The sequence below is a fragment of the Bubalus kerabau genome, chromosome 18, assembly GCF_029407905.1.
Source record: "Bubalus kerabau isolate K-KA32 ecotype Philippines breed swamp buffalo chromosome 18, PCC_UOA_SB_1v2, whole genome shotgun sequence".
Classification (NCBI taxonomy): domain Eukaryota; kingdom Metazoa; phylum Chordata; class Mammalia; order Artiodactyla; family Bovidae; genus Bubalus; species Bubalus kerabau.
In genome coordinates this window covers 41,725,517-41,740,316 of record NC_073641.1, presented here as the reverse complement: position 1 = coordinate 41,740,316, position 14,800 = coordinate 41,725,517, and the positions used below count along the sequence as shown (strand labels likewise).

The 14,800-nt window shown below is 42.9% G+C and overlaps 1 protein-coding gene across 3 annotated transcripts in view; it reads right to left on the bottom strand.

Moving 5' to 3' along the window:
- The window catches only part of ADAMTS12 (ADAM metallopeptidase with thrombospondin type 1 motif 12), a 384,678-nt gene extending 381,177 nt beyond the window's left edge, over nt 1-3,501 (bottom strand). The window contains exon 1 of one of the 3 annotated variants that reach the window (XR_008704937.1): nt 3,116-3,490. Coding sequence is in view for 2 of the 3 variants with exons in the window: in XM_055554960.1 (XP_055410935.1) it covers nt 3,116-3,242 (127 nt within the window). In the remaining variant the exon portion in view is untranslated. Of the gene's footprint in view, nt 1-3,115 lie in introns of all 3 variants that reach the window. The other 2 variants (XM_055554960.1, XM_055554967.1) reach the window with 2 other exon arrangements.
- Between the last annotated feature and the right edge of the window lie 11,299 nt (nt 3,502-14,800).

Below are 14,800 nucleotides of genomic sequence, written 5' to 3'. Positions count from 1 at the left end.
CTCTTCTCTCTCCCCATTGGTAACCACTAATTCATACTCTATATTTGTGAGTCTGCTTCTGTTTTGTTATATTCAATCATTTTATTTTTTAGATTCCACATATAAGTGATATCATATGATGTTTGTCTATGTCTGATTTATTTCACTAAGCAAAATGTCCTCTAGGTCCATCCACATTGTTGCAAATGGCAAAATTTCATTCTTTTTATGGCTGAGTAGTATTCCATTGTATCTATGTACCACATGTTTATCCATTCACCTACTGATGGACCCTTAGGTTTCTTCCATATCTCCCCTGTTATAAATAGTGTTGCTATGAACATTGGGATACATGTATCTTTTTGAACTAGTGTTTTCATTTTCTTCCAGTATTTTCCCAGGAGTGGAATTCCTAGATCATAAGGTAGTTCTATTTTTATTGTTTTGAGAAATCTCCATACCATTTTCCACAGTGGCTGTACCAATTTATGTTACTACTAACAGAGATCAGGCCTGGGTGTTCTTTGGAAGGAATGATGCTAAAGCTGAAACTCCAGTACTTTGGCCACCTCATGCGAAGAGTTGACTCATTGGAAAAGAATCTGATGCTGGGAGGGATTGGGGACAGGAGGAGAAGGGGACAACAGAGGATGAGATGGCTGGATGGCATCACTGACTCGATGGACGTGAGTCTGAGTGAACTCCGGGAGTTGGTGATGGACGGGGGGCCTGGTATGCTGTGATTCATGGGGTCGCAAAGAGTCAGACACGACTGAGCGACTGAACTGAACAGTATACAAGGATTCCCTTTTCTCCACATTCTCACCAACATTTATGACTTGCTGACTTTATGACGATAGCTATCCTGAAAGGTGTGAGGTGACGTCTCATTGCAGTTTTGGTGTGCATTTCTCTGATGATCTGTGATGTTGAGCATCTTTTTATGTGCCTGTTGGCCATCTATATACCTTTCTTAGAAAAAACATATATTCAAGTCTTCTGCCCATTTTTTGGTTGTTTGCTTTTTTTATATAGAGAGTAATATTTATATGTGTATATATTTGGATTTTAACCCTATCAGTTATAGCATTTGCAAATATTTTCTCTCATTCAGTCGATTGTCTTTCATTTTGTTGATGCCTTCCTTTGCTGTGCAAAAGCTTTTAAGTTTAATCAGGTCTCATTTGTTTGCTTTTGCTTTTGTTTCTTTTGCCTTAGGAGACATATCTGAAAAAATATTTCTATGGTTTATGTCAAAGAGTGTTCTGCCCATGTTCTCTTCTAGAAGTTGAATGGCTTCAAATCTGACATTTAGGTCTTTAACTAAAATCGAAAAAATTTTTGGAAATTATTTTTAATATCCATGCATCACCAATAAGCTCAGAGTACTGTACAGCTCTTTTTTGGTATCAACCCCTCTCAGCACACAACCCTAAAGGTGACTTATCTCTTGCATTCCAGAGAGGAGAAAGCAAGTCCCAATGGAGTCTGCTCCACACTAAGCTGAATTCACTTACAAAGAAGATGTGGAGCAAGCAGAGCTGAAAACCAGCCCAGGAGAATGTGTGGTTTTGAACCAAACCATCTCCAAATGCCCTGGGAAGTGCTTGCAAGCTTTGTTTGTGCTGCCAGCAAAAGACTTTTCATAAAAGGGCTGTTTTTCAAAGAACAACAAACGCTGCTATTTTAAACTTGGGGGTGGGAGATCGATCTGGACCTGGACCATTTACACAAGCGAGTGCTGGCTGACTGACATCTCACCCCAGTGTCTGCAGCTCCGGCTTCCAAAGAAAGCAAAGGGTCCCGCTTCTGATGGCTCTGGAAGTCAGCATATGAGCTCTCCAGCTGTAGCTGAACTTTGCAAAGTAGGCAGAAATCCTCAACAAGGTCAGGCTGGTGATGTTTACCACCCAAGTGGTCTTGGGGATTAAAGGGGGCCAGGAAGCTATAGAAGACTTGAGCACAGTCAGCAGACACAGGACTTAATGGACACTAACCCCCATGCTCTGTGGATGTGTGTGTGTGTGTGTGTGTGTTTATGTTGTCCCTATTATTGCTCTAGGACAATGCTGCTTGACTGTAAGAAGCCAGCCGCTGGAGTCAGGCTACCTGGGTTTACAGCCTCACTTCACCATAGCTAAGCCCATAAACTCCCCAGGTTTCAGCTTCCTTGTGTGTAAAGCAGAGGTGGTAACAAAGGTGCCTGCACCCAGGAGGCTGTTGTCAGCAGTCAAGAGGCTGACACACCAGAGTGCTCCCACATCCAACCACACCGGCCATGGCTGCTGCCATGAGTGTTGGCTCTCAGAAGCCCAATGAACTGCCCACCAAATGGGAATGTGTGTCTGGCCTTCGCAAATCCAATGAAAAGGCAGAGACGACAACACCATCCTGCTCAGGATGTTAGATTTTAAAAATATGTAATAATAATAATAACAACAACAACAAGTATAATCACCAATTTCCATCACAACTCCAGTGCTTTCTCTCGCATTATAGAGATTCATGAAATTCTGGAAGAGAAGCAGCCAGAGGCGATCAGCAAGACAGAACAGGGAAAGGTGAGCCCCTACGGTAGGACATTTTCTCTAAAAGGGCTGTTATTTTTACAACACAGCCCTAAATCTTTCCAGGAAAGGAAAACACAGCCAAGCTCACTCAGCAGGGGGCGGGGGGGGGGGGGGGGGCGGAATCGCATTTCCCCTCCCCTCACCAGAAGTTTCAAACTAACTAGAAACATGGCAATGACTGCCAGCGGCCGGTTGGAACTTTAATTTTTTTTTTTTTAAAGTCATTTTCTGTGTTCAGAGTCTGAAAAACAAGGATTGAAACAGTTCAGTGTTCAGAGGAGAAAAAGGCGGTAAGGGGTTACCAGCTAACTCTAGAGTCTTCGCAGCAGCATCCTTCGTGTATAAGAGTCCCGACCTTCGGTTTCCGTAAGAAGTAAGGACTCGACACGTTAAGCACTGAATTCCGAGATGCCCAGGGTTACCCAGCTCCCAGCCCAGATTTCTTTGCAACTCAGCCAAACGGCTTTGCGGAGTTCAGCTGAGTGGGGGAAGGGAAAAAAAGAGCAACCAACTTTGCACGCGTTTTAGCCTGCGGTTTTCAAAGGAAATAAAGAAAAGACACTAACCTTGCCTCTTGTCTGGGAAACGCACCGGGCCCGGCTGAGGTTGTCGCCCATAGCAAAGGGCCCCCAGGTTCAGGAGCTGAGCCACCACGGAGAGCTTTGCAAGCCAGCTCCTCTGGGCACATGGCATGATTCAGTCGTTGGGGAGAAGAAAAGTCAACAAGTTGTAGCTCTCAGCTCAAGAAATCAAGTCCTCGCCCGTGGCCAAGCAGGAAGATGCAGGGGTGCATGGTCCAGGAGTGGGGAGAGGGAGGCTGCAAGGCTGCCCACGAGCTCCCTTTGCTTTTTTTAAGCAGAAACGGGCTTGTTACCTTTCCGTCCCCTCCCTCCTCCTGAAAGGGGAGTGATTCAGCTGACAGCGTCTGCTTTCCGCGGGCTGTGGAATGGGTCCGAGCGGGAGGCCGCAGCCCACCCCCGATCCCCACCCCCGATCCCCACCCCTCTGCCTTGGGCGCCCGGCCTCCTTCAAGTCAGCCCCGCGCATCTTCCTCCGGGACTCCCACCCCCGCGCTCCGCAGCCCCGCCCAGAGCCCGACCGAGCCGGCCAAATAGGGGAGCTCAGGGAGAGTCACCCTGGGCGTGACCGCGAGTGAGAGGCCCCCAGGCCAGTCCATACACGAGGAAAACATTGAAGGCAGAGATGGGGTAGAGGGGACCCCACTCCCTGACCCTCCACAGCTCAGTGCTGCCCCCTCTCCGCCCTTTCTCCTCCCCGTTCCTGAACTTTTCCTACCCCTACCAAGCCTCCTCCGCCGGCCCTCTGTCTCCAAGATTCTCTTCCAGGGCCGGCTAGGGCTTACCTTTCAAAAAAAATAACAAGCAGTTTTTCCCTTTGCCCGGTTACACAAAGGGAAATGGTGTGTTCATACGCTAGTGCAACCCTGGACAAGACTCTGTGCCATGAGGTGATGGGACCAAAGGACCAGGAACAGCTTGGAGTCTGCAGGCCTCTTTGGGGCTTTTCTAATCTTCCTAAGCCCACCTCTACTCACCCAAAAGGAAACCGGAAGAGTAGAGGAAGTCAGTCAGCCCCAGAAGGTGTCCAAGTGTTTCTCCAGTTTACCTGCACATAGAAGGCGAAGCCATCCAGAGGCTCAAGCTTTACATCAATGAGCCTGCTGCAAACTAGGGTGCTTGCCAGGCATCCTGAAAATTTCCTGGGATAATCCACTCAAGATTTTGCACCTCAGGGCTGAAACAGTCCTCTTTATTCCATTCAGGAGGAATTTGGCTCCATACTGGTTCTCCGTGGCTTCCTGCACCCATATGTGTTCAGTGAGTGGAGTGGGTACCAACTCATCTAGCCCAGGGCCAAGCAGTGAGCCAAGCAAAAGGTGGTGCTCACAGACCCGGGGTGGGTAGTTTGAAGGACTTTAGACTGGATACATACATACCACATTTCTTGTTATTGCCATTACAAATGCCCATAAGTTTGGCAACATTAAACAACACAAATTTAGTGTCTTACAGGTCTGGAGGTCAGAAGTCTGAGATGGGTCTTGCTGGGCTAAATCAAGGTTAACACAGCCACATTCCTCACTGAAGGCTGTTTCCTTGCCTTTTCTGGGTTCTAGAGAGTACATCATGAGAAACCTGGGCTGGAAGAAGCACAAGCTGGAGTCAAGGTTGCCAGGAGAAATATCAATAACCTCAGATATCCAGATGACACCACCCTTATGGCAGAAAGTGAAGAGGAACTGAAAAGCCTCTTGATGAAAGTGAAAGAGGAAAGTGAAAAAGTTGGCTTAAAGCTCAACATTCAGAAAACGAAGATCATGGCATCTGGTCCCATCACTTCATGGGAAATAGATGGGGAAACAGTGGAAATAGCGTCAGACTTTATTTTTTTGGGCTCCAAAATCACTGCAGATGGTGATTGAAGCCATGAAATTAAAAGACGCTTACTCCTTGCAGGGAAAGTTATGACCAACCTAGATAGCATATTCAAAAGCAGAGACATTACTTTGCCAACAAAGGTCCATCTAGTCAAGGCTATGGTTTTTCCAGTAGTCATGTATGGATGTGAGAGTTGGACTGTGAAGAAAGCTTAGTGCCGAAGAATTGATGCTTTTGAACTGTGGTGTTGGAGAAGACTCTTGACTTGTGGTGTTGGAGAAGACTCCTTGGACTGCAAGGAGATCCAACCAGTCCATTCTAAAGGAAGATCAGTCCTGGGTGTTCTTTGAAAGAATGATGCTAAAGCTGAAACTCCAGTACTTTGGGCACCTCATGTGAAGAGTTGACTCATTGGAAAAGACCCTGATGCTGGGAGGGATTGGGGGCAGGAGGAGAAGGGGACGGCAGAGGATGAGATGTCTGGATGGCATCACCGACTTGATGGACGTGAGTTTGAGTGAACTCCGGGAGTTGGTGATGGACAGGGAGGCCTGGCATGCTGCAATTCATGGGGTCTCAAAGAGTCAGACACGAATGAGCTACTGAACTGAATTGAGAGGCTGCCCAAATTTCTTGGCTCATGGCCATCTTCTCCCATTTTCAAAGACAGTAAGGGCCAGTTGGATCTCTTAAGTCACATCATCCTGACACTACCTCTTTTTCCTCCCTTTTCCATGTCTAAGGACTTTTGTGATTGCATTCTAAAGCCACCCAGATCATCCAGGTTCATCTTTTTATGAAAAGTCAGCTGATTGTTGCTATTGTTCAGTCACTTAGTCATGTGTGACTCTTTGTGACACTGTGGACTGTACATCAGGCTCTTCTGTCCACCATCTCCCGAAGTTTGCTCAAATTCATGTCCATTGAGTTGTGATGCTATCTAACTATCTCATCCTCTGCCTCTGCCTTCTTATTTTGCCCATCATCTTTTCCAGTGAGTCGGCTCTTTGCACCAGGTAGCCAAATGGAAGAACTTCGCATCAGTCCTTCTAATGAACATTCAGGATTGATTTCCTTTAGGATTGACTGGTTTGATCTCCTTACAGCCCAAGTGACTCTCAAGAGAATCAGATGATTAGCAACTTTAATTCCATCTGCAACTTTTATCCTCCTTGCCATACAACATTACATGTTAAGTTGTGCTGTCATAGATCAGTCATAGAACTGCTCTGAGCCTCTGTTCCTTTCATATAAATATTAGTTAAGAAGAGCATAACTTTAGTCCAAAGGAGATTCAGATAAGACATGCATGTCTAGTGAAATGTCATGAAGACCCAACAGAAAGGCAATTGCAAGGGTGTTGAAGAACCATTTTGGGCTAGAACTCTTTCTTTCCCTTTTGTCCTCTTCCCCTTGTCCTTCTCCTCCTCCTCCTCTTCTTCCTCTTTCTGTTTCTTCTTCTTGTAATAGCAAGCAGAGTCTCACCTGAAGGGTGAGGAAAAAGAGTTTCCTACTGGCATTTAAGACCAGAGATGCTGCTAAACCTTCTGCAAAGCATAGACTTCTCTCCACAACAAAGAATATGCCAATAGTGCCGAGGTTGAGATAACTTTTTCTAGATACGTGTACAGCAGTCAGAGTTCTTTTATACTCTTTGCCATTAAAAGAATTTTTTTTCTGGAGTAATCACTTACTGGATTTCACTTCTGGAGTTCACTTACAATGCTGTGTCAGTTTCAGGTATACAGCAGAGTGTTTTAGTTATACATATACCTACATTTATTATTTTTCAGTGTCTTTCCTATTTTTCTTTTTTCCTTCTTTTTCCCCAAGTGCTGTTGAAGAGACTCACATAATTGTCCCTAGTGGTGCAACGGCCAGTTCATCTCTCCAACTTCAGCAAGTTTTCAACATGGCTCAGCACAGATATGCATCCTGCTGCTGTTCTAAGACCGAGTTCCTCTTACTCTCTCCAGAATTTACGAGATTCCTCCAAAGCCAGCTGTTGTTACCTGGGAGCAGAGGGAAGAATTAACCCTCCTCTTGTCAATGGGAAAAGGAAACAGATCCTTTTGGTGACCAAGGGTGTAGCAGCAAAAGAGCTCACAGTCTTTCCTGATGTGTCCTCGAAAGAGAGTACAGCTGTGAAGCAGCGCATTGTCTCCTAAACCTCCCATGACTGATGCAAATATGCTCCCACTGAAGAAAAACTATAAACACATACAGAATGCCAGCGTTATTTAAGAGGTCGGGACAGCAAACACAATATTTATCACAAGCTATTTACTGGGCATTGTCCTGTATCTGTATTATTTTATTTAATCTTCACAAAACCACATTAGTTAGACAGGTACTATTATTAGCCTTGATTTGTGGATGAGAAAACACACACTGAAAGGTTACATAACTTGCCTAGGATCACATCACTATGAAGTAGAAAATCAGGGTGAAGCAGTGAAGGTAAGAAAAAATGAAGACTTAGCCAAGATGCTAAGTAGAACCAAATATAGATGTATCTTACCTACTTGCAGTATCTTCATCCACAAGGTGTGGAGGGACTGATACTGATGTACAGACATCACCAATGTGTGCCAAGTAGTGGTTCAGTTTGTAAGTAAAGTGTTTTCCATGTAAAAATACAAATTGAGTCAAAAGATAAAATGCCTCACAAAGAGTTCCCTCTGTTACATAGGCAAACAGCAAAGTTCATACTTCCCTTAAAAAGGCATAACGAAGTTCATACTTTCCTTTAAAACCTCTAGAAGAACAAGGGATGGCTGAAATTCAAGGAACATTAGCTCAAGGCATTTTTCACAGTTCTTATTAACACTGGAAAGACAAAAGAAACTGACATAGACCAAGAAGACCAACTCTGACTTGGCCCCAAGAATCACAAATTAATACTACAAAAAGAGAATTAACATCTGTTAACCCTACCTTAATACCACCATCACCACCACTTCATAATGACAATCATGCTATCATGCTCTATAGTTTACAAGATTCCTTTAGTAAGCCAAGTTAGAGGATGAAAGGGAGAAAAGTCTTCCTCTGAACTTTTCAAGCATAGTTAGACCTTAACTCTGCTTGGAAGTCAAAAAACAATGTCTTCAAAAATCATACATTTTAATATTGCTGTCACATGTACTATTTTCTTTTAAACCTCTCTGCATTCCTTCAAAGTAGATGGAGATGGTATTTGAAACCCTCGGGATTATCAGTTCACTTCTATTTTTCCACCTACTTGTAGTCAGTGTATAATTTTATCAATAATCAGCACTGCCCATTCCCATCACCAAGAGAGCCTGTCTTCCTCGCTCAGCCTGAAGCTCCTGGAACCTACTTGGCTCTGTATTAAATGAATGCCATTGAACCATTCTTCAGACATTGTAATTGTTCCATTTGACTAAAGAAACAATGTCATGTCAATGCCCCTTTTAAAGCCATGGCTGAAAAGGCTATGGATCCCTGATTAATTAAACATATTATTGGCTGAAAGAAAAGAGCACATCTCAGAAAAAAATTGTGTAGCACTTGAATCAGAATGCTGCAGCAAATTGAATCTAAAGTTAGTTTGGAATCATCTTAAGCCTAATCAAAATGAAACATAACAAGGGTTTATTGTGGTTGATGGAAGGAGATCTACATGGGTCATAGGTCAGAGGGAATCCAGGTGAGGTGAGGGGGGATATGGCGTTGCCTGGTAAAAGATATCAGAACCTCAGCAGTGTAAAGAGAGTATCCCTGTAGGATAGCTGCCCAGGACATGTATCAGAACCATGGAAGAGGGAGAAGGGCACCCACCTAAGAGCTGATGCCCCAGCAGAGTGTTGAAATACTGGCAGGGTAGTGGAATGATGATGGCAACTGAGGCAGTGACTGGAGAGTATTTAGATGCAGGGGGATTGATCAAATATGTTAACAGAACAAGGATAATGAAAGTCAAGTTTCTCACTGCCAGTGAAGAGAAGTAACTGTAAGAAGAAAGAGAAGAGCAGAATGAACCCAGGGATGCTGTTTTGTAACTGAATCCATGGTTGGAACCCATAGTTGTTGATGTCTGTATAGATGTGTGCAGAAATAAAGATATGATTGTGTGAAAGTGTTATATATATGTGTATATGCATATATATATATATATATATATATATATATATATATTCCCTAGGCCTGTCCATTTGAATATGTTGGAGCAACAATACCCCAAAAACAATGAGTGCATCTGACACCCAGGTCTTAAATTCTAAAAATACCATTTCCCCCTAAAAGAACTAAGAATCCTTAAAGAAATGACTGATTTCAAAACTAAAACTTGGTAAAAACAGATCAGCCTGAATTGTTCCAAAAAAATTTATTGTTCAAAAAACAAACAGAAACAGCCAATAACAAGGAAAGACTCAAAGAAAGATGAGGGCACATCAAAAGAAGAGATAAGCTGGCCTGAAACAGTGTCCACTAGCCAAATCTAAGAAAGTTTAAGCAAAAGTACACAATAGTAATAAATTATTAGACATATAATAAAATAAGAACCTCAAATCCATTCTGATGCAAATAGATAAATGAATAGAAAGAAAGGTCAATGAGGAATGGAAACTCTATATAATTTTATGTTGCTGCTGCTACTGCTGCTAAGTCGCTTCAGTCGTATCCGACTCTGTGCGACCCCATAGACGGCGGCAACCCGCTAGGCTGCCCCGTCCGTGGGATTCTCCAGGCAAGAACACTGGAGTGGGTTACCATTTCCTTCTCCAATGCATGAAAGTGAAAAGAGAAAGTGAAGTCGCTCAGTCGTGTCCGACTCTTAGCAACCCCATGGACTGCAGCCCACCAGGCTCCTCCGTCCATGGGATTTTCCAGGCAAGAGTACTGGAGTGGGTGGGGTGCCATTGCCTTCTCCGAATTTTATGTTACCTCCTCCCAAATATTTATTATGAAGTACTCGAAGAGTAGACTGCAAAAGCCTAGCAGGTATCAACTTACTTGAGTTAACAAAATAAGCAGAATCAGCAATGTGGAAAATCAAAGCTGTGCACTACCTGATAGGCTTCAGTGAGAACATGACTTCTGTGAAATCTCTGCCAGAGTTACATAGCCTGAATATAACAAGAAGAAAACATCAGACAAACCAAAATTGAGGGACATTCTACAAAACAGCTGGCTTTTTATCTTCAAAAGCCCACGAAAGTCAAAGGAAAACTGAAAACCTCTTCTAGATTGAAGGAGATCAAAGAGATTTGACAACTAAATCCAACACATGAGTCTGAATAGGATCCTTTGCTTACAAAAGACATTGTTGGATCAATTAGTGAAACTTGAAAGAGGACAGAGGATTGGATAGTAGTATTGTTTCATTTAATTTTCTGAATGTGATGTGAATTTGTAGAAGAGCTTCCTTGTTTTTTAGAGGTACACCTTAAAGTATATGAAAGTGATGGGGCATCTAGCTGATAAATTCCTCATCAATAATTTAGAACACAAAATGTTTTTTGCTTTTTTTAACTTTCAACTTTTGTGTAAGTTTGAGAATGATTCTAAATAAAAAACATCAAATGTAACAGTCTATTCTCATTCGTTATTTAACACTTGGTGGTGATGCTATAGAATTGGAAATTAGAGAAGCCTAACAATGAGAAGTTAGATGACACCACCCTCCTGGTAGAAAGTGAAGAGGAACTAAAGAGCCTCTTGATGAAGGTGAAATAGGAGAGTGAAAAAGCTGGCTTAAAACTCAACATTCAAAAAACTGAGATCATGGCATCCAGTCCCATCACTTCATGGCAAATAGATGGGGAAAAAGTGAAAATATTGACAGACTACTTTCTTGGGCTCCAAAATCACTGTGGATAGTGACTGCAGCCATGAAATTAAAAGATGCTTGCTCCTTTAAAGAAAAGCTATGACAAACCTAGACAGTGTATTAAAAAGCAGAGACATCACTTTGCCAGCAAAGATCCGTCTAGTTAAAGCTATGGTTTTTCCAGTAGTCATGTATGGATGTGAGAGTTGGACCATAAAGAAGGCTGAGCACTGAATAATTAAAATAATTGATGCTTTCAAACTATGGTTCTGGAGAAGACTCTTGAGAGTCTCTTGGATAGCAAGGAGATCAAATCAACCAATCCTAGAGGAAATCAACCCTGAATTTTCACTGGAAGGACTGATGCTGAAGCTGAAGCGCCAATATTTTGGCCACCTGATGCAAAAAGTGGACTCCATTGGAAAAGCCCCTGATACTTGGAAACACTGAGGGCATGAGGAGAAGAGGGTGACAGAGGGTAAGATGGTTGGATAGAATCACCGATTCAATGGACATGAGTTTGAGCAAACTCGGGGACAGCGTGAAGGACAGGGAAGCCTGGCATGCTGCAGTCCGTGGAGTCGCCAAGAATCAGACACAACTGAGTGCCTAAAAAACAAGCAACAAAGTAGCCAATTAAGTGCCCATGTATGATGGTCTCTGAGCACCCATGCAGACAGCTGTGAAGGTTACTATTATCAGACTGCTATGTGTTGGTCCTGAGCCGCACAGGCACCAGTCCTGTCTGTCACTCTGCCTTAAAGATTAAGTCTAAATTAAAGAGTGTGCTCATTGCTCCCAAGGAGAGGAAGAAATTAGGGATGGAATGTACCAGGGAACCTTTGAATACTACTACCTTAGCAAGAAGAGAATACTTCATTTATTCATTCAACAAATATTTATTTACTGCCTACCAAGCTAGGCATTGAAAATATAGCAATGAAGGAAACAGAGACTCTTTCTTCATGCTGGAGTTAAGTTCTAGTTTGGGAATGTGTGAATCAGGGAGAAAGGAAATAAATAGGTAAATATATAGTACGTAAGACAGTGGTAGGAGCAATGGAGAGCAATAAGCAGGCTAAGGAGGACAGGGAGTGGTTGAGAGGGGTGTATATCTATTTTATATAAGGGGACCAAGAATGGCTTCTCTACTAAGGTGATATTAAAAGAAACTTTAAAAATTTAGCTATCTGGCAGAAGAATATTCCAGGCCATGGAAACAGTAACAGCAAAGATCCTCGATTGGGAAAACATAGGTTTGGAGGACATGGAAAATTGAGGAGTGGGAGGTGTAGCTGGAGTGTGTGGGCAAGGGGAGGGTGGTGGGATAGGGGGAGAGGGAAAGATTTAAATGTCCCTAGTAAAGACTTTGAATTTTACCCTGAGCAAATTAAGAAGCCACTGCCAGTTTCGGATAGAGAAGTGATTTAGAATTTATAAGGATCTCTTTGGTTGCTGGGTTGAGAATAGCTATATGGAGGGAAAGGCAGGAGCATGGAGAGCAGTTAGGAGATTAATGAATTAACTCTGATAAAAGATAAAGGTGGATTGCCTCAGGTGGTAGCAAAAGGCATGGTGGGAATTACTCAGATGCTGAATTTATTTTGAAGGTAGAGCCAACAAGACTTTCTAACGAATTGAACGTGTGGGACAAGAGAAAGAAAGAACTCAAGGATGATTCCAAGGTTCAGAATTGCCAAGAACTGAGATGAGGAAGATGGAAGTTAGAATAGATTTGGTAGGGGGGTGGGGATCAGAAGTTCAGATGGAGACTTATTAAGATGTCTCTGAGACATTTGATATGAAATCTCAACAAGGGCATTGGATATACAAGCCTGGAGTTCAGAGACATTCAGATTGGGTATATGCATATTACTGACCACCATGAAATAGAGTGTGTGACTGTAACAGAGAAGAAAAGAGGCATGAGGACTGTACCTTGGGTGCTGCTGTTGTTGTGTGTTAGTCATTCAGTCGTGTGTTTGTAACTCCATGGACTGTAGCCGGCTAGGCTCCTCTGTCCATGGAATTCTCTAGGCAAGAATACTGGAGTAGGTTACCATTCCCTTCTCAAGGGGATCTTCCTGACCCAGGGATCAAACCCTGGGTAAAGGCAGTAAAGGCAGATTCTTTACTGTCTGAGCCACCAAAGAAGCTTTGGGTGCTGTAGACCAAATATTTGTGTCTCCTCAAAATTCATATGGTGAAGTTCTAACCCCCAATGTGATGGCATTAGGAAGTAAGGTCTTGGGGAGGTGATTCAGGTCATGAGTGAAGACCCCTCTTGAATGGGATTAGAGTCCTTATAAAAGAGCTCCCAGAGAGCCTTCTCACCCATCCACAAAGTGAAAACCCAGCAAGAGGTGACTGTCTGTGAACCATCACGCATGTCTCACCAGACACCAAATGTTCCATTGCCTTGATCTTGGACTCCCCAAGCTCTAGAACTGTTAGAAATAAATATCTCTTATTTATAAGCTACCCAGTCTATGGTATTTTTGCTATAGCAGCCCTAATGGACTAAGACATTGATGCAGAAGGGGTGGTACTCCAACATTTAGAGTTCTAGGAAATAAAGAGGAATCAGCAAAGAAGAGTGGGGGATGACCAACAATATAAGAAGAAAATAAAGAAAGTGTGATATCTTTGAAACCAAGATACCACAATGATCCACTAGCTCAGACTGGAGATAGGGACAGAAGAGGAGTCCTAGATCTATAAACTCACCTGCATGGAAAAAAAATGAAAGAAAGAGACCAAAGATTGTGTTTGTTCAGTTAAGAAACAATAACTCCATCTAATAATAAATGCAGCCCAACTGATGTCCTTGAAATCTGACCAGATTCGAAATTTTGTCATGAAAAGTGGTGTCAGGAAGGGATGAGAGCACCAAGGAATGTCCACAAACCTAGCTCACCTCACTATTTATATTCTCTTAACATGTTGAGCCCAACCAGATCCTATGAGTGTCCTGGACTGAGGTCCTCATCAGAGGAGACCAGCTAAATGTTAGTATCACTGTTCTTTGATCTCTTCCTGGAGCCACCAAGAGCAGAACATTAGCTGTGCCCCCAGAAACTTTGAAATGAGTGAATGAGATTAGTTCAGGTAGCAATAGGATCTATCATTATAGTACCTACTCTTTTTTACCCCTTTGTTGAGGTATAAATGACATACAATGAACTGAACAATGTTTAAAGTGTACAGTTTTATGTGTTTGCATATATATATATATATATATATATATATATATATATATATATATATGTATGCTGGGAGCCGGCATATTGCATATTGAGTGCATATTGCATATTGAGTGCAGCACTTTCCACAGCATCATCTTTCAGGATCTGGAATAGCTCAACTGGAATTCTATCACTGCCGGGAGCCAGCGTGAGGAGCTCCACCCATGACAAAGGTCATGAGGAAGGAGGCTCGGCATACGCAAAGGCAGGATCGAGCCTCAGGAGTCCCCCTGGAAATTCTCGAGCATCTACCCCCCAAAACCAGAGTCTGCCTACTTTCTGCTTTGTGCTTTCACCTACACCTCTGACTTTACGGGGGGCTGTCCCCCACAACCTCTCTCTGAAAAAAGAGTTAGCTTACAGCTCCAGTTAACAATTCCTGGGTGTGACAGTGTTTCAACCTACAAACTCCTTTGGAAGTCCTCTAGCCTGCCTGAATAGGTTTTTCCGGCCACATGTGATTGCTCAAAGCCTCCCAACTGTGAGAGGCATGAGATGTTCTAAACTGTCTAAACACAGATTCCTTTGAGCAGTTAAAAGATTGATTAGAAATTGTATTGGTGAAGGGATTTTCACTTGTTGGGCCAATGTTTGCTGCTAAGTTTCCATATCCCTTACCTGCTGTGTCCCTGGCAGTGTATTGATTAATATAATTGGTGTAAGTAGTAGCTTTAATGTTTGTAACCTGGGACCCTTGAGTTAATTCTTTTTCTTGTTATAGCCCACCACACCTTTGCTCTGTAGGAATGCAACTTTATCTAATGCTTTTGGAGGGTGGCTCCTGACCAATCACCTTTAGAGAAAAATAAG